Source organism: Haliotis rubra, unplaced genomic scaffold (genome assembly GCF_003918875.1).
Source record: "Haliotis rubra isolate DU_JTF1 unplaced genomic scaffold, ASM391887v1 Scf35, whole genome shotgun sequence".
Taxonomy (NCBI): Eukaryota; Metazoa; Mollusca; class Gastropoda; order Lepetellida; family Haliotidae; genus Haliotis; species Haliotis rubra.
In genome coordinates this window covers 1844925-1866648 of record NW_025767024.1, presented here as the reverse complement: position 1 = coordinate 1866648, position 21724 = coordinate 1844925, and the positions used below count along the sequence as shown (strand labels likewise).

The window sequence follows — 21724 nt, the reverse complement described above, 5'->3', positions numbered from 1 at the left end:
TTCGCAAATTATTTTTTTTAAAAACCATTTAGAAATATTTGGATAATGGTTACCGCGCACTTCCAATGGTTTCTGGCCCTCTTTCGCGCCTACCTAACAAGCTCCAAAGAGAGAGGTCAACTGCGTGCGTTGGTTCCTGGCAGTTCGAAAATGTCTTTCAGATTTCATCGCCTATGTGGCACTGGTACCTTATGTGTTTCCAACTCTCGTGAATTGCAATCGGTGCATTTACATTTATTATTGACTTGCTGAAGTCTTGCGAAAATCTCTTTGGTTATAAATTAAGGCGTGAACACCCGTTCGTCAACCCTCGGGCCTGCCAGTGCACGAGAATGGTAGGCCACCTGACTCTCTGATGGGGTGCTACAAGATTTTATTGACATGTGAAAAGATAGAATTTCCACGAATGCAAGCTGTTTGGAAGCTTGAAGAAGTCTTAGAACCCCCTGACCACATATGTTGAAAGCAAACCTTTCCCTCAAAACCTGTTGAAGAGTGCAAATGCGATGAAACCTTATAGTTTGGTCTAAAAGTAACGGTTAAGAATGACCAGAAAGTGCGTTGAGTTTTACGACGTATTGAACAATGTTCAATTATGTCAGCTTCATGTAAAAAGGAAACTTATATAGGTGCATTATCCTTCAGAAATGCCAGGATAGAATAGGACAGGATAATTGCAGGAACAGTACAGACGTTTATGGTTCCAAATTATACTGAATAATAGTGAGTCTAGTTTTACGCCGCTTTTAGCAATATTCCAGCAATATCACGGCGAGGGACACCACAAATGGTCTTCTCATCGTACCCATGTGGGGATTCGAGCCCGGGTGTTCGGCGTGACGAGCGAACGCTTTAACCACTAGGCTACCCCGATATTACTGAATTATATGAGAATTAAACATTAAAATATTGCAGAAAGTAAGTTATTAAATAAATCTTGGCAAAAATCACATATAAAAGATTTTGAAGCGTTATGACCTCGTTTTGCAAAACGACATATCACAAGACCGTAGCAACAGGCGAAGACATCAATCAACCATACAGTAAAATCATACTACTAGCTCTGAATGATACTAATATACAGTATTTCTCAACGATAGTGCTCTAAAGCCATTTTTCAAAGCTAAAATGTCCCACTGTGATCTATTTCATATTAGCATCGTATTCCCACTGCACCTGTAGATAGTATAAAGACAGTTGGGTGATCTATTTCTAATCTATTTCAGTGTTGTTCTTTTTCCATCTTGTGATTGAAGCGTCCCGATATCGGGTCTCGGAGGCCGTATTTTCCTCCACCCATCACAGTTTTCCAAGGATCGTATCCAGTTCCGTTGTTATCAAGATATATAGACCAAATCAATCGGCCGTGATCACACTGTGACATGAGCTGGTTTTTTTCAATTTCTCCCATGGGCCCAATAAACCGATACCGTTCTAAACTCGAGCTAGGTTGTTTTGTTGTAACATGCAAAAACGCGATTAAACATCTATCCATCTTTGTCAAGACCGGTTCGTTGCTGTGTCTTGACGTAAAGCGTCTAATGGAAACCATTTAGGGGAATACCCTTCCGAATTATACATACATTTAGTAAATTGGACTAAGAAATGGGCTCCGATAGCACCCTCGTGAATCCACGGGAGTTCGTAAAAAATGAATTTGTCCAGAGAGGAAAAAATTAGCTGAACGGTACCTCGCGTCCAGTTCCTCTGCCGACGTACTTCAAAAGATTTGGAAGCTCGTTTTCATCTTTTTCCTCCGGATTCCGGGGTTCATGACTTCCTGATGTCACGTGACCATGTCGTTTGCATGTCGTTAGCGTAATGGACGGAATGGAGATGTAATGTATCTCTATCACTCAGATGTCAATTTCACTTCAACAATCTTCAACTTTTGAAGGTTGAAAGAGACATCAAAATATTTTCAAGATGTGATATAACATGACAAGCCACAGGGTTAATTAGAAGGGACAATTTTTCACGCACCCCTTCCAGCCGTGGAGTTGTTACGTTGTGCAGATATGAGAAAGTGCGCAAGAAGGGAGACAACCCGGAAAGCGAAGAAATGATACCACTAAACATTATATTAAGCGTTGACCCGTTTCTTTCATGTTGGAATGGGGGTTGTTATTCTCGACGAAACCGATGATAACGAACGGCAACAGATTTCTTGTAGTTTAATCTGTCTGGTATGGATTTCACAAGCCTCATTAAACAAATAAAAACAGGTGGAAATGTTGAAAACACATTAGATTACAATAATACTCTTTTCATGTTTGGCGCTTTGTTTTGACAGTCTCGCAATGTTGGCAATTTATGTAAAATCATAACAATGATTATAAATATATGGACACAAAGGCACTGGAAAATGGTGAACAGAGTCCAAAGAATCGTCATATTAATTATTATGTCTTCATAAATAGTACTGCCCCGAAATGTAAAGTTGACTCTCGGGGTGCGCTATTACTGGTTTAAATGTGAAGCAATTAGAAAGGAAAACTAACAAACGTTTACATCCAGAGACCACATTGCTTCAGTCTGTGAAGCCCACATCTGGAGTACCCCGTCATGATGTTAGTGTAACACTTCTACAAGCGGCGTAAAACCATACTCACTCACTCCTTCATTGACACCGTTACCAAAGAGGCATCGCATTCTTATCTATCTCTCATTGAAACGCTTCCTTGTCGGCAATAGTATAGATAAATAACAAGTTGTAAATAATCGAGACTGGACCGATCTAACCAGTGACTGATATTATGAGCATTGTCCCACTCCATAACCTACAATGACCAGCAATAACCACATCACCGAAACTGACCACTAAGTCGTCTCTTTCGACACCCGTGGGACCAAACATCACGGAAGTGTCATTCACGACACCCGGTGTCGTTCTAAACCCCCGTTTTCTGTACATATCGCCAACTGGAAAACACTATCAAATTTTATAAGAAACGAAATCATTCATAATTTGAAACTTGCAACCGTTAACATGACACACGTCAGCTGCGCAGAATATCTGGATTATGTTCATGTGCTGTTTTGGACGACATCTTAGTAAAACACATGTCATATCAAAGCAAAAAAGTTTTAAAAATCTAAATAACATTTTCCAGGTTCCTTCAAAATGTACTTGTTGCCCTCAACAAAGGATAATATCTATCGTCCCGAAACGCATTACTGAGCTCAATACCGGTACACCCACATCTACAGGACGATGAAATACCTGCTCATATTTTCCACACAAACCTATTGCCAAAACAACCCGCCAGTTTCCAGTTAAGTTTGAGCCTGGACATAACGCTGGTTCTTTGGTTTTCGTTAACTGCGAGAATGGATACTGGCCACACGTTCACAGGAGACACCTTGTCTACTCTTCAAACTTGATACTAATCATACTGCTATTGCAGGGCCGGTATCGGCTTCAGAGCTAGCGGTACGGATAACACTCAGCTGGGTGTACAAAGCTTTAGGTGATGTATTGGTACTCGCCTGCATCTTGTGAATTATTGCGTTTGAGATTGCAATCTTTCTAGTACATCTGCAAGATAGCCGTTTTATGAACGGTTAATTCGCTGGGTTTACCCTACCGCTAGGAGACAGTGGCGTTCGACTTTTGTCGTTGATATCAACGACGCCTCGTTGTTTGCAGCCTGCTGCGAATTGCGATGATTGCGTTTTAAGATGTTAAAGAAATTTGAAATATTATAGATCGTATGTCGTTTGATATTATCCGTGGATTTTTATAGCGACAAGCCGAGAAAAAGAGCTTTTTAAAAAGACGTTACGATAAGTTAGTACTGCATAATGTACGTGTCGTTTTCGAAAACGATAAGATACATATGTCGTAAATAACATGAACGATATCATAGTTAGTATTTTGCGTACTCCATTTTTAAATTTTATAAAATATTTTTGTTTGACGAAAATGTCATCCACAATAATCGATTTTTCACTCTTTCTGATTGAAATTTCTTCATGACTTTCAAAAATATCACTTTGTGAAAATTAAAACAAATTCCAATTATGTGATTGATTATTAATGCAAATTAGTTACATTTGAAAATATAATTCTGTACTAATTCGTTGACCTGATATTATTATTGATCTGAAATGAAACTCGAAATTGGGAAAAAAAAGTTACACGTTAACGCGAAGCCATTTATTCCATTTCTGTAATTATGTTGCGAAATGCAACACGTTCCCTTCCCGCTGTTAAAACACTCCTACTTTTCGAAACTTGATACATCATCCGGGACCTCTCGCCAAGAATTGAACAGGTAAAGCTATCCGTACAACTCCTTATTGTCAGGAAGAGATAACGGAGCCTCCACGCGACAATATATTACTTTGATCATGGCATCTGCATGATAATGAGAGACTCAATGACTGGGTCTGGTTTCACAATCAACACAGTCTAAAATAATGAAATTGATTTTTTCCATCTTAATTAATACTTCTACCCATTCGCAGTTATATTTTCATACGTGTTCTCTGATGGCTGGAGATACGAAATATGGAAAAAAACGAATTCAATTTTCTAATGTTATTCATGAAGAATGTTTAACTTGGCGCCGTAGCATTGTGTCTCTAAGTGCTGTATCCCTTGAAAACGTTACGCCCAAGTCGCCAAAGAACTCCGGAAAACGGGGTAAAATGATAGAGGAATTGGCCAGACTTTCTGTCTGGGAGGAGTGTATTCAGGCGTGGCTGTCGGAAGCCAGATTCGATCAGATACAGGCGATCTTGATGAGGATCGAACCACGGAGAATGTGTATTCCAGCCTAGGTATATCGTATAGCCTCAGCCTCATCTTCAGTATCTTGGGATGCTGTTATATTGAATCCTTCGTTCAATACCCCAATTCGTCTCCACAGCACCATAACTAATTCAGATGTTTATGACCTATATATTCATCTAATACACGATATAAATGACGGATATTTGTTAAAGTTGATTTAAGCAGAGGGAAAGCAGGTCATTAAGGTCGATGACATAACAAAACATGTTTGCATAATGGTCTTTTTCTGATTGTTTTTTTTTCACACAGTTGTTGTAACAATGCCAATATATTTGCACAAATATGACCAAAGCATACATGCCTTGGCATCGTTGGTTTGAAGGAATATTACAGAGGCTAGATCTACGTGTCCTATGGATATACTGTGATGCGTGAAGGGAATTACAACGGATGTGTATCGATTACACGACACATGCAAAAATGGATGTAGTCATATCGAAACCTCTTTAACCCGGGAAATAGGAAATAGTTCGATTTAGCCATACTTCGAAACATGCGGTTTCTCGAATGATTTACGGTATTAAAGCGATTGTCCTTTAAGTTAAGTCATCTTTAATGATATTTCAAGGATTTGTTAGCATATATTATGCACATGGAATACGAACGGTGACTTTCGGTAGCAAATTTCAAGTACGAGTGAATGGTATGTGTGTGACATTACGTTTGTGGCTTAAGGTGAAACTGAACGAGTATCCATGACAACTATTGCTGATAGCTCGAGGTCTTGCCTCAGGTCACATTTAGCTTGTTTATTGAGATGTTTTGTTTAAAATACAAATGGACCCATCATCCCATTTCGCACACAGTCTCAACCTCATCACATCCCACCACCAAAAACACCATCACCATCTATTGTTGATGGCTCGAGGTGTTGCCTCACGTCACATTTAGCTTGCTATTGAGATGTTTTGTTTAAAATACAACTGGACCCATCATCCCATTGCTCACACTGGCTCAACCTCATCACATCCCACCACCAAAAACACCATCACCATCTATTGATGACGACTCGAGGTGTTGCCTCAGGTCACAGTTATCTTGTTATTGAGATGTTTTGTTTAAAATACAACTGGACCCATCATCCCATTGCTCACACTGGCTCAACCTCATCACATCCCACCACCAAAAACACCATCACCATCTATTGTTGATGGCTCGAGGTGTTGCCTCACGTCACATTTAGCTTGCTATTGTGATGTTTTGTTTAAAATACAACTGGACCCATCATCCCATTGCTCACACTGGCTCAACCTCATCACATCCCACCACCAAAAACACCATCACCATCTATTGTTGATGGCTCGAGGTGTTGCCGCACGTCACATTTAGCTTGTTATTGAGATGTTTTGTTTAAAATACAACTGAGCCCATCATCCCATTGCTCACACTGGCTCAACCTCACCACATCCCACCACCAAAAACACCATCACCATCTATTGTTGATGGCTCGAGGTGTTGCCTCACGTCACATTTAGCTTGTTATTGTGATGTTTTGTTTAAAATACAAATGGACCCATCATCCCATTGCTCACACTGGCCCAACCTCACAACATCCCACCACCATAAACACCATCACCATCTATTGTTGATGGCTCGAGGTGTTGCCTCACGTCACATTTAGCTTGTTATTGTGATGTTTTGTTTAAAATACAAATGGGCCCATCATCCCATTGCTCACACTGGCCCAACCTCACCACATCTCACCATCAAAAACATCATCATCATCATCATCTCACCATTGAGTCAGCATCACTTCAGAGGGAGACATGTCCAGACTTCGTGAAGCTCAAAACAAGTTAACAGTATCTTATTTGTTCACAACAATTAGTCTGCAATGGCTCTGACATATTAAATATAATTACGTGAAGCCATTTGTAAAATTCGGGAGTTCTTCTGGTTCCTGTCAGTCACACATATTAAAAGACACATCATGTATATTGTATTCCCGTTATCTTTCTTTCCATTATAACCACAACCAACTATTGATAGCTTCAACCAATTCAATGAATACGTAACATTGTGTTTATGATGTATTACAAAACAGGGATACGTCGGAATGAATATTCACGATATAGTTACAGGATAATAAAGGAATAAATAATGGAATGAATATCGTCTGTAGAATTCCAGAAATCCGGAATTTCAAAGAACCTACTTTCCCCAATCACACTGGTCAAGTTTAATGTGATCACCATATACAGGGCCTGTCTACTATTCCCACATTACGGTTTGAAACCGTTGGTTTCAATGATTATACGTTCAAATGCATTCTTTTTCATTCTTGAGGCGATCATTCCGTTCCGTTAATATATTGTGAAGCCTTCAATGTTTACGATTTTAATATGAATCGTAGGACCATCACTATCGTAAATGTTGAACGCCATGTTTTCAATGTCTACTATTCTGATACCAATCACGCGACCATTCCTTGTCCTGTGAAACCTTTGGTTTCAGTGTCTACCTTTCTGAGGTCAGTCATGTGAACCTTCCAATCTGTTCTTAAACCAGTTTCATGGTCGATCCTTCTGAATCTGATAACAGATCGGATCACAATCGGATTTTTTCAAACTGTCCAACGTCGACCCTTCATGTCGATCGTTCTGTCAGTTTAATCATAATTTTTTAAACATGTAACTTGACGTATGAGAACAAAAGCACATTGATGTTATCATTTGAAACATACCAAGTTCATACACACCAAAGCATCTCACATATTTCTTGTCAGTCATTTCTATGATCATATCAGTGAGGAAAGTCGATCGATCATTCAATGGTTAAATCTTACAAAGACAGTTCAATATTTTATATATGGTACATAGACATATCCTATATGCATCATCCCTCAGAACCTTGACGGCGGAGGAAGAGTTTGAGCCAATATCGATCCTTCGCTCGTCGAAGATATGATCGTGCTTCGCCTCTTATATGTATTACGGGAACCAGCTATAAATCACATTCGTTGATTGAAGTGGCTGAGCAGCGAGGGATTAAAAGGTATCATCTAAAAAACCCGTAAGTCATATCACGACTGCTTCCGTAATGAGAAATTAGGAGATGTATACACGGCATGCGTTCAATTTCACATCACCTTAATTTCAGCCGATAGACCACAGCAAGATTTATGGAGGAGGGAGGCGGGGGGATGGTATGGAAATACGCCATTCCTCTTTGATATTTCAACACGAGAGGGCGTTAATATGTTCCGGATTTTTTAAGAATTATGCTTGAAAATCCATTTTATTTTTAACATCGGGCTAAGCTGTAGACCTTGATGTGTACGTGATTTGAAATGGTTATTCGTGTGTACCATTTTTGAAATAACGTTGGTAACGAAATATTTTTTTCAATGATTATTACAGTTGATAAGATCAATAGCGAACAGACGTAATCAAAGCGCCATGACGATTTTGGTATCAATCGAAATCCAAAACACGCAAATGTGAAATGAAATGCATTTAAGCAAAAGTCAAATAAACAAATTTTGAAACATGTTTCCTATAAGGGTTCTTTATCGTGAAGGTATATGGAGGATGCATGCAGTAGACAATCCACGTTATACAAGTCAAACAAATCATATATTTCCAAACTGTGTTGATGTCATTGTTGTACAATAAAGAACGAGCAATATGCTTGAGAACAAAGCTTACATCGAGCGGTATCATCTGTCTGGTTCATATACAGGTGATGTATTATTATCATTATCATTATTAGTGACAAGAGGTTCATTGATCCTATACCTGCGTTGGGCGGGCTAAACGCATTAGGGGTGGAGCTCCTTACTGATGTGTTAAAAATTATAGTTCTCGACGGCATATGATGGGGACAGTGGGAAAGGGGGTAATACGGGGGTAGACGTCAGACATACACTTAAGAAGGAGGGGGTAAGGTACTTTGACAGATTCTCATTTCTCATCATGTACAAATGTTCATCATTTTCATGTCAACAGCGATCTTCACAACCTTCCAACAGTTCGTAATAACCCATAACGTGAACCTGTTCACCATTGTCATGTCGTGCTTAAACCATCGTATTCCTTGCGGAGAATGCTTTCCCATATCGCGTCAAGCATATATAAATTTGTCATTTGAAGCAAATAGCGACCATGCATATTTCTTGGTTATCAGACAATTCTCAACATTTTCCATAACATTTTTGCTTTCTCGGTAACCGACATTTCGTCATTACATCAAAACCCTCCCAAGGGGTAAAGTTTACCATTGTCTTGGATGAAAATCACGCAGAACGAAGTTCGCATTAAAACTCATCAAATATGCTTTATGAGTAAAGCATAAGTGTTTGTTTAAAAATACAGGGTGACATTAATAAAAGTCATTTGTTTTGTCAAGTTAAAGTTGCAGCTTATTTTATGACGTGCAGAGTTCTAACGGTAAGGGCACGTGGTATCTTAAGCCAAGTTGAAATGTTGTATTTGTATCAGACAAACATTCAAACTTTAGTTTAAACCTGAAAGCAACTCAGAAACGTCCACCGACTATTCATTTGTTCACGTGACAAACTCACATTTTCAGTTGCCTTTAATTGAACAAAAAATAAAATAGTTAAGCCCTCCAAACCTAATTTTAATACGACTGTTTTAGACCGAAAGAAGCGACCTCTAACGAAGAATAATAGATTTTTGAAAGGGAAATTGGCGCGGGGTGAAAATAAGGTGTTCACAGCGAAATTACAAGAAAATAATTGTGAAAAAAAAGTGACAAGAAAAAGGGACAATAAGGTTAGCGAGGTAAAAGAAACGCATTTTCTGCGCAAAAGCGACACGGAACGAAGAAGTGTAAAGTTGATGATATTGCAAGGCATGAAGGATATTTCCAACCGTCCGTTCGTTATAACCAGTTCTCGAAGGACCCGCTTCAAATTGTACCTTGTCGCATGGCAGGCTGAGATATTGGTAACGGTGCCGGAGACTTAGGGAGAAAATGAACGAAAATTAATGCGTTTTCTTTGTTGTCTGGGGACCACAACCACGAACAAGCAAGGAAAACATTTTGTCACTCGCCTTTAGCCCCAGTGATGACTCGACTGGAACAATAATTTGATTGGACGAGGGAAATACATTTTTCTTTCTCGCTCTGCCAATAATCTACAGTGAAGTTTCAGCGAATCGGACAAAGCATGGGTAACAATAGATTACATCGTTGATTGCTGCAGCAAGGGGTATTTGTCTTCGGTGATTCTGAATTTCAACCAAATTGAACTCCTCGCTACCCCGATTTCTTTCTCCGCGTTCCTGTCTTCGTCAGGAAATTTGTAATTTTGGGCGATGAATTTATCACGACATTCCTGCCATCCGTGGGCCTGATGAATGTATTCTCTTAAATTGAAACTCTTCATGACCGGTTGCGTTTGGCCGTAGTAACACGACGTCGGGAAAAAAATAACAGTAGGAAGAATTCCCACTGGGAAATAATTGTTAAGATCACGGCCAGATCACGCCGAATTGGTAAAAGCAATTTGGCTAATTTGCATAGAGAAGAAGAGCGGTCGAACTCCTAGATTAAAAACGTCAAAAAGACGAAGATTTTGTCAGTTCAAATAAAACTTTATCACTCGTTTTTGCATACCAAACATCAAATTAATTTCTAAAGCAATCTTAGGTTTTACTGAACGAGAACTCATTTAAATCGTGTTTAGTCCTGTATAAATCTCTTTGATGAGCGACGTTATCATGGCTTTCAAATGGTACATGATAGTATCTCGTTTCAGAAGATGTAGTTTCCCAATATGTTATTAAAACGCCCGATTGTGTCCTTTCAGTGTTTAAATCAATTCGATTTCGAAGTTTTAATCAGTAAAATTAAACAACAAATCATGATTTGATACTCTTTCAAATACTATGACACTGTTGATGGTTACATGGTATTCGTTAAGGTGTATGCCCGTTATATATATGGTACACTCGTTTTGCTGATTTAAGCAAACATGGTAGTAACGAGTTCTAACGATGTTACCTAAAGCGTCTGACATCCATTTTGTTCGAATTCGCAACACGTAAAGGTTAACCACGCTGTATCGAATAAGAGACTTTAAAAATCGATATTCCGAATTTGATCTTAGGTGAACATGGCGTCACAGTGTAAGATCCATAATTGAATAGCTGGAGTTTTTTTTCACTTTTTCTGTCTGCTGAAATGGTGATTTATAATTTGACATGGTTCCACTCCCATCCTGTTTCCGATAGTTATTGATTAAAACGCTTGAATTACACACATCTAGAATCTCGGAGAGACTGCCTGATTCAGTGTTCCCTTCATTTCCTCAGTGCTAATTTGCCCGTTTTCACTTTCTCCAAAATGTAATTAACTCTGATAATTTGTATTTTTTGTTTTATTTATATAAAAGCAACAAACATATACCTGGCCAAAGAGAGATATCATTGCAATTGTCATACTGATGGCCCTTAGATATGAGTATATATTCTATAAACAAAACTGTTTACGGTTTGGACACCAGCTTGTGAAATGTACATCGTTGTACATTACATTCAACGAGATATGTTGGTACATACTATGAAATTGATTCCTTGGTATTTACACATTGTTTATTAGCTCCAATGGAGTGGACGTCCATTTCAGAGCAATATAAACGTGTCGATTTCGTTTCATCACTGATATAGCGGAATAATGTAAACTAGCATAAACGTTTGTAATTGACAAGAAATGACCCTGAACAGGCATATCAAGTTGTCTTGTTGATAGCAATTGGCATCAATCATCAGATATTATCCCCTTTGATTTACGAAGAGTTAGATAGATACCTCTGTACGGGAATAGCGTCCTCTTTGTCGCGTCGTTCTCTGCCACACGTGGTAACACATTTCATAGGTGCAAGATCATTAATCAGGAACTAGAGAAGAATTCAATATCCAACATCATACTGTCGTTGTTGCTCGCTTTCGGAATAAATCATCTTATTACAGTGAATATATTATTAGTAACAAATTGACCACACCAGCGTAATAAGAACAAAATACATTATCTGTGTGGAGACTTATTCATCATGTGATACATTTGGTGCATAATCGTCCATTTTTTATCTATAACGAAAAAACATATTCCTTTTGTTCCGTCCTTGTTTAATATTAGCTTCTACACTTATCCCGCTTCCTTCTGTTTGCTCGAAGCAATAAATGTTATGATTAATAGTATTCCAACTTGGGTGCACAAGTACCTTTGACTCTACAGCTTGGAATACGGTCAGCTTGAAAACCGTGTATTACATACGTATGAAAATGAGCAACGTATATTCATTACGGTATACGTAATGTATCATTGTTTGTCATATAATTTTCTAATATTATTTTAATTTTCTAATATATTTTATTACTTATTAAGGTAACCATTCCGAACTGAAATGATAAACCTACGTTGCCTTGAATCATCAAATTACAATTTAAATAAAATAATTAAGTTATGTACATGATTATTGAGGAGGTTTTAACGTTGACGTTAGAAGTACATTTTAAAATTACAATATAAATAAAAACAATTAAGTGATGTACCTGATTTTAGAGGAAGTTTTAACGTTGACGTTAGAAGTACATTTTAAAATTACAATTTAAATATAAATAATTTAGTGATGTACATGATTATGAAGGCAGTTTGAACGTTGACGTTAGAAGTACATGTAGGTAAATTAAGTCTTATGGAGCACACAGCCACCGCACAATATCCTAAGCAAACAAACACAATGGTATAAACTTTAGGTGTATAAGATCGACGGTAGTGGTTTCGGCGCGACACTCCGTGACAATGAGATCGGTGGCGCGAGTCTTTTCATTAATACCCAGCTCCTGGCCCGCACTCAAGTTACTGTGGTAGTTCGTGAGTTGTGCACTCAACCATAGTCCCAGTGACACGACGCGATCTCAGGTGCGAATAATCGCACTTATTGACATTTTTCTTATCATTGCTTAGGGCAAAAATTGTAATTTCTGTGTTTATAATTTCGTACGGATCAGCAGTTTTTTAACCCGAGTGATGCTTCAGATCTGAAGATTCATCAGTGCTTCAGATCAACCCAGGTCCTTTGGGACCTTTCATATTCACTTTCGTGATGGGGAAAAATGATGGTGGAGAAATTGGGGAAATAATATGAAAAGAATAATTTATTTTTACATTCATAGCTCTGTGAATATATTTTTGTGTTAAAGTGATAAAACGTGAAAATATACTTGCAATATCTATGCGATATCAACATTCGAGTGTACATATAAATAAAAGCTGCGATAGTGAATGGAACAGTTTGGATCCGGGCTCGTGAATAATGGATGATCCTTCAAATGCACCCGAAGACCTTGTTTCGACTCCTACACATCCTACCCCTACCCCCCCACACACACACACTCCTCCCTGTGTTCCTGTATGTACCCCCAGTCCCATCAATCCCTTGTTGTAACAAAAAAGATGACTACGAGTTCGCCCATCAGGCTGTGCTGTTCCACGGAAGCCACCCCTTCGCTTCCCACCTATCTCAACAGTAAGAGTGGATCGTCAATGCAACAATAATGCAACAGACAGCAGAGCTAACGTCAGCAGAGTTTATTACAAGGGGGTGAAAACATGGAACAGCACAGCCTGGATACCAGCCTGACTCCATGTTCCAGTTGTTCAGTTTTGTCTTGTAACAAAAGTGGGCCTGGAGACAAGGTCTATAGATATGATGTCCTTATTTCAAATAATTTAGTTTTCAAAGTTTCGTAAAATACGATTTGGTAATATTTGCAAAAATCACTTTTCAAAAAGACACAGGTTATCTATGTAGTGTACAACATTGCGAAAAGCGTCTTATGACACTGTACTATATTTTACTCGAACGCAAGTACACGTGTGTGCCCTTTATCGACAGTTTGTTTATAATTAGTATTATGTGTTCACAAGTGGTTGAAAAGCTTTCTAACTTTCACGAAAATTGTCATATGAAAGATATCCGCGTCTCCTATAGGATTTGACATGGTGTTCATTTCCTCAGAAGCATTAATATCATTGTACATTTCAAAATGACAGTAAGTGAAAATATCAAAATGACTATCAGTTTTCACATTAAGTGAACCATCGTACGCGTTTTAATATTTTACCGAGAAGTCGTGAATTTTTTTATTCGCTCTTTGTGTATACGATACTGAAGTTCAACATATATCTGCAAAGTCTGTAAGTTCACGATCTGAAAGTGAAACTGACGATGACTTCAGTTGATAGCGTACGCTCATATATAATTCGGCACAGTGCGCTTGGAAATAGACTTGTGATAATATATTTCAAAATATAGTGTTCTGTTTATTGGTTTTTTTTTAGTATTACTCGTGACACCCGAAGACGATGATATAACTTAAAAAATACTTAAATGTCCTAGGTCATTCATCGTCATTTAATGTATTCATTCTGTACCAACTAAAACTGTATTAATAAAAAAAAATATATAAATTAAAAGTACATAGGAAAATGTTTTTTCTGTTAAAACGTACATGTGTTTTTAAACCTGACAGCAAGCTATCACGATAGAAATGTTAATATGGATGAGACCAAACCCATTCCGTAACCATTAGAAATCTCTGCTAAAAGCGGAATCAATTGCAGGATTCCGGCAACATCATACCTTATTTGTTTACGAATCTCTTTGAAATAGTGATGAAGGTGTACGCGAACAGGTGATCGCATACCTCCTCACATTTGCCACTCGAAACAAACACACGCAGTTCCCCTGGGAGTTCGTCGTCTATTTTACCATTATCTATTTCTCACGCAAAAATGGAATTAGCAGTCACTGGGAAGTGGATTTGCGAATTTGGTTTAGTATTTGACCGAATATTAGTCTCCGTCAGGCTGTGGGCAACAATAAACAATATAGTTTGGGAATCAATATATTATCAGAACTTATTATTATATTTTTTCATGATGTAAACATTTTCAGCTGAGTTGCCTTACTCATCTGTTTAAAAAAGCGAAATTAACAGTGTCCTCTGTTGTAATAAACACAATGTATATCTCTAACATTCCTGTCAGGTGACTGTTTACTTTTGTTTATATATTTTGTATTTTAAACATGTTTATTGTATTTTTACAAAGGAAGAAAAAACTCGATTCACTTGTTTACTTGGATATTGGATACTTGGATTTACTTCAATTTTTTAATTACATATTATTTTAAGTGTGTTTGTTTCTAATTTATGTTAAATAATAAAACATGTTCTTGTTTAGTCTATCCTCATAAAAATGAAGATTTTGTAGGGGAAAATTAAAAGTGAGAGAGGCCTATGTGGCAAAAAGCTTTAAAATGATAATCAAAACGGTGCAAGCTGTTCTTGTTGTCATTTCTGCTATAAACAGTGTCGATTCTAGTTTTACGAGCATGTGTTTACGAAAACGAATCACCATGAAATAGTGACGTGAAGATGTTGCAGAAAGGTGAACATATCCTGCGCCAAGGCAACAGTCACAAATACATGCAAAGGCAGAGTAATTGTTCGCCTGAAAACACTCAGTAAAGTCGAAATATGGAATGTATGGGACATATGTTATTGCCACTGATTTACTTTTCCTCAAACAAATTTCATATCCTTTTCATGTACACATTAAATCGTTTCGTATAAATTATGACGTGTTGTCTCCATTTCAGATGGCAACGATGGCGAGACAAAGAGATCACGTACTTCATACACAAGACATCAGACGCTCGAGCTCGAGAAGGAGTTTCATTATAACAAGTACCTCACAAGGAGACGCCGAATCGAGATCGCACATGCGCTGAATTTGACAGAAAGACAGATCAAGATTTGGTTCCAAAATAGGCGGATGAAATGGAAGAAAGAGCACAAACTCTCTCACATTGCCAAAAACATGAACCTTGCGAATGCTCTCGAGAAAGTAGCAGAGGAACGCAAAGCTTGTATGTAATGACGTCACACATACGTCACTATGACATCAAATAAGACACCCGAAGGTCGGGAAAACCATGCGAGGTTGTAGCCCCGACTGACTTATCATGTGGTGCAAGATACGTCACGTGACACCCACAAATCAGACGATACGTGCACGTGCAGCTCGTGGCGCCGCGCACGTTGTGGTGAAAGACTGTCATGTGATGTTGTCACGTGATAAATGGAGGGTAAATGGCTTTGTGACGTCATAATTGACGCGGCAACTCTTTGTGATACTTGCCTCGGTCAAAATGGGTAATTCTCATACATTATGTGTAAATGTACATACTCTCAAGCTGACTGCGACAACGTTTCTCTATGTTAGGACTTGTCATGTTTTTGTATGAAGGGCGAGTTACATTTAATGTAATTACACGAGTTGCAAAAGCATTTCCAACAGCCAAACAACATATTAAACACCAAAGATGTCATGGCCCAATTTAAGACTAAACCCACTTTTTGTGTTATGTACCATTCGATATCAGGTAGAAGTAATTTTGTGATCTGAAAATTCGTAAACAACCACGGTAACATCTGTAGTTAATATGCTCGCTTGTTACACGTCTTGCTTATTGACATAATAACACAAAAAAGCTCAGACAATCATGTTAAAAAACAGTAAGTGATAAATCATTTTGTGAAATATTGAACGAAACTAGATCTGATGTTGGTACTAAGTTGAAAACTTAAATATGCACCTGAAGTAATATACATATACATGCAAATCGATTATTTGCAATCTGCATAATACCGGCTCTTCACATATGCAGTTTTGTTTTAACCATTAACTCAAACTAAGATTATCTAAAGAAATATGTTGATTTTTTATAATATTCGTGTACTTTATAATTTGTTGTTAACCCCGGTCAGCTGGGATGAAGATGTTGTAGATAAAAGTATGTATGTTTATTATTATTATTTTAATTGTAATCATGGCGGTATTGCTTAATGCAAGACCTAATTTAAGTTAGTGTGAATATGATATAAACTATCAGATCGACATATCATTAGCTGAATGAGTGAGTTTGAACGGTATTCAAGTGTAGATAGGTAAATCGCGATGATAACGATATGTGCAATTCAGCGTTGAAACCAAAGTGATTTTTTATATGATTCCTCGAAATCTTTAGTGCTACTGAATATTATAGATGTTCTAAACATTATACTATATATACTCAATATACGGGTTTACATACATCGGATGGATTTCAGAATTCATAAAGGTCTATTTGACAGAACTAGGATTACGTCACTAAATCATTTATTAAATGTTTTATTAATTCATATGAGTGACGCGGAACGAGCTACACACATTTCCATTTCAGACGAACCCTTCTCTGTTCTTGCATATCATAAAATGTAACTTCACTTCAAGTGTAATAATTGATTAAATGTCGATTGCTTGATAATTGAAATTCTGGAAAAGACAGTTTTAAAATTATTTTGATGATATTTATCCTCAAAATAATAAGATGTTTTTATTTTGTGTAAGATGTGAGGGTTGAACGTGTTAAAATAACTTTTATCTTTGGCCATATGAAGAGAATGATGTGCACAAAACACATGTCGCATTTTGTCGCGTTGTTTTGTGGGAATGTACAAAGCCACACAATCCACAATGTCAATTTCAGGCATAATATATTCAGTGCAATGACCAATGGAGAAATCATGTTGATTTCATGTCTTTGTAAGGCGCGGTAAGTGTTCGTTTTTTATGATGAAAAGAAAAAAAGGGACTTGGCGCATCTTTAACCAGGGTAAAAACTATTCATCTGATCATTTGTGATGTTTTGTGTATATTTTATGAAAAAAACGTATCAAATGGTGTTTTTCACGTTTCCATGGTAACTTACATGCACTTAATTTGTAGTTGCCATATAGTGCTCGAATATATCGCGGGAAATGTACTTTGAAAAACTTGCTCATCCGTTTCCATGGGTTGCAATGCAAGCTCTGAATTCGGCTTGGCAAGAAGCAATGTATAAGTTATATAAGATTTTATGAAAATCTCATTTAAAATTAACGTTGGAATAAAACGAAATATGATGAAAACAATTTCACCGGTAGATTATACGTCGTCTTGGAAATATGTTTTTTCGGTTATGGTTGCAATATTTTGCATGTCAAGTGGGAATATTTTACAAATAATGAAATGGTACTGTCAACAGGTGTTGGTTTAGATTCTATCACCAATTAATATTTCCAAATATTAATTATTTTATAAACAATTGGTACTGATTGAATAAAATCAAATGGTGACGCGTTAAAACACAACAACCGGATCACATATTCGATGGCTTAGTTAACAAAACTTCGATACGACAAAATTAATTTTATTAAATGGAATAAAATAGTTTATAATTTTGTACATAAGATACAAGTGAGTAAGGAAGTATATTTCCTGTAGATGTAGTTGGAGACATTTTATTGTCACGTGGCTGTATGATATCGTTCCTGTAGTTGGCGTCAGTGCAGCGACCGTTCATCGTCAAATTAGATGCGTACCATCTTGTTTTCATCTGTGCCATATAAAATAGTACACCTCATTGACTTTGTTGTTTTGTATTTATATATTTGTCATTGATCCAGTCAATGAAGTTGGGAAACTGTGGAGAAAACCGCGGAAAACTAACACGGGTAATGGTCTGAGCCACACCCATTTCATTGTTGATAATTTGTAACATTACTCTGCTGCAATGTTATATGTGCGAACGCACATACATATTTCTCTATATAAACTACACACAGAGAAAATGTACATTTCGAAATGTGTATGTGTCTCTATAAATGTGCGCGTCTGTGAATATATATATATATATATATATATATATATATATATATGTATGTATGTATGTATGTATGTGTGTATGTATGTGTATGTATGTATGTATGTATGTATGTATGTATGTATGTATGTATGTATGTATGTATGTATGTATGTATGTATGTATGTATGTATGTATGTATGTATGTATGTATGTATGTTCGCATGCATGTTTGTATTGTATTCACACATAAACACGGGCCGGTGGGGTAGCCTAGTGGTTAAAGCGTTCGCTCATCACGCCGAAGACCCGGGTTCGATTCCCCACATGGGTACAATGTGTGAAGCTCATGTCTGGTGTCCCCCGCCGTGATATTGCTGGAATATTGCAAAAAGCGGCGTAAAAACCATACTCACTCACTCACTCACACATAAACACATACTGTCCCATTTGTCACATATATTTAAACACATATTTACATGTACTTTCATTTGCTGAAGTTTTAATCACACATGTAGATCTACATTACACTCACATTGCTCCTACTATAATGCAGTGACCATAGTGACTTAACAAATGAAGGCACTTTAATAATCAGGGTTACTCCTCCGTTAATGATATTCTGATGTGAGATGTCGTTCTTGGTGTGTACATATATATACATATATACATTTCCGTTTCCACTGGGGCGGTGGGGCAGCCTAGTGGTTAAAGCGTTGGCTCGTCACCTCGAAGACCCGGGTTCGATTCCCCACATGGGTACAATGTGTGAAGCCCATTTCTAGTGTCCCCCGCCGAGATGTTGCTGAAATATTGCAAAAAGCGGCGTAAAAACAAACTCAGTCAGTCCGTTTCCACTGACAACCTAAATCGCATAATGATAAAAAGTATGACTCATTCATTCATTGCAAGCTGCTTCTTAGTTCGTTAATTGCAAATCAAACAAGTTTGTGAATTCTTCATATTCAAAAGTCTCCCAACATATTCAAGTATCGCACATCAATGTGGTCCTAAGAAATTCAGGTTTTGAAATATCCATTTCGCGTACCATCTTCATGTACGGTTGGAATCGAAGCCTTAAGACAGGTCTCCATTATCATGGAAAACATTTTGTCGTTTTATTTTTAAATAGACCCAACACAATTGTCGCGTTGCTCATCTTTTGATCACTGACTGAAATGTTCCGATTATTCATCTCAGTTTTAAAACATTGCTTCTATTTTAATTCTTTTCAACTCGATTTTTAAATCATTAAGTAAAATCCTACCGGAACACATATCAAACCAGGACGTGTTTGGAGGAACCTGTATAGCAATAGTAAATACGAGAAAGGGCACTTGTGGTTGATGGTGTTAATATTTTGTTTGAGGGAAATCTAAATATTAAAATGATCTGTTCAGGTATTAGGTGACGTGGTGCAGGAGTTACGTAATAAAGCCTCACTCATGATTCAATGTCACACGCCAGTAGCGTTACGTCGGCCTCACAGACACATGTATCAGTCAACGCCCTTCGTCTTGCATCAATACGCTGAAATGGACATCAACCATAAGGACAAAACCGGGCTGACGTCTGATACAACATTACGATTGATATTCTGACAAGGACAGGTCTTAACTTTATAGAAGATATTCCAGCTCACGTTAATCCAGCTATTTCCATCCTTTGAACGAAGGCGAGGTAAACGCCAGTAAAGCTTATGCATGACCCAGTATGTTTCCACGTGTTCTTTCGTAGATGTGTATTTTCGATAAACGCTTTTGAAATGTGTCGAAACTACAATTCCGCGCATTTTGCGCTTTCAGAACTTACCACAATAACCTCTAATGCATAACATAATTCCCGTCCCAATACAGTTTCTAACGGCATATTTGGAAACACTTGATATTGTAATAAAGTACCATTCGGCATGAACTGAAATGTATTACGTAAGCACTGGGTGTGATTTCCACTAAGAATGTTATCATTTCGCTGCATAAAAATTGTCAAATATATGTATAGTTTTAGGGAATCTAGACTTTCTTCATTTAGAGCTTTCGCGTTGCAGAGAGGGCAAGGCAGTATGGAAAATACTGTGGTTCAGGGACTCTGAGACACACACACACACGTTTTGGTAATCTGGTTTTTACATGCATACGTATTGCAATGCAGTCTCGACTTGGCACAACCAAACAAAGGGAATATTACCCCAAAAATTAAAACTTGAGGATCAGGTATATCGATATCGTCCAACACTGGTAATATTGTCAATTATCTTCCTGAGGATTAACCCACCTGAACTAAAGATAACGGCGACCAGTGTCATCGTGTCGTCAACTTCATATTTAGATTTATGTGTAAAGATTCAAGTGACACAAATCTCCCGTCTGGACTCCGTGACAAAAGGGTGACTTCAACTTTCCAATAGTCAACATGGCTTTATGTTGAGCAATAGTCCAGCAGCTCAGCCTTTGATGTCTAATTTTAGAAACAGTTGAGCTTCAGCCGAGTTGGCTCTTTCTGGGAGCGCCAAATGATTCTTGTTCATTCAGGTCTCATGGTGGACATATGGAAGACATTCCAAGTTTGACGCGTCAGCGACAGTGTGCAGTTGCCCTGGATAGCATGTGTTTGTGTTCGAAAAGACATTACATGTTACACACATTAACCCATTATATAGTTTACTCAAATTTAGTTAAAATCATCTGATTTCTTTATGATACTAGGTGAACTGCCGCACCCGCACTCCTATAAGTATACACTGACTGACTGACTGGCTGACTGACTGAGTTTGGTTTTACGCCGCTTTTGGCAATATTCCAGCAACATCACGGCGGGGGACACCAGAAAATGGGCTTCACACATTGCACCCATGTGGGGATTCGAACCCGGGTCTTCGGCGTGACGAGCCAACGCTTTAACCATTAGGCTACCCCACCGCCCCTTATGAGTATACAAGGAGGCGGTACATTAACTGACCATACTGCCTAACTCGACACTTATGTAATATGTACACAAAGAGTGGAAGCGTGGTGGTTCGGCACACTAAAAGAAGTTAAGATATGAAACTTGATGTTACCCTGCCTGGGGCCCGGCATTAATGGATACAAGAAGAACTGGTTGCCTCGGAGTCAGTATAATGTGTTTGAGGGGGGGTATTTCAGTGGGCTAGCAGTATGGAACTGGCAGTAGAAATAAAAGGACACACACACACACGCACTTGCATGCACAACGCCATATAAGTGGGA

The 21724-nt window shown here is 37.9% G+C and overlaps 1 protein-coding gene across 1 annotated transcript in view; it reads left to right on the top strand.

Annotated features, from left to right (window-relative positions):
* The window catches only part of LOC124284997 (homeobox protein Hox-B4-like), a 43763-nt gene extending 25485 nt beyond the window's left edge, over positions 1-18278 (top strand). The window contains exon 3 of the mRNA XM_046721137.1: positions 15432-18278. Coding sequence (XP_046577093.1) covers positions 15432-15709 — 278 coding nt within the window. The 3' untranslated portion in view covers positions 15710-18278. The remainder of the gene's footprint in view (positions 1-15431) is intronic.
* The last annotated feature ends 3446 nt before the right edge of the window (positions 18279-21724 follow it).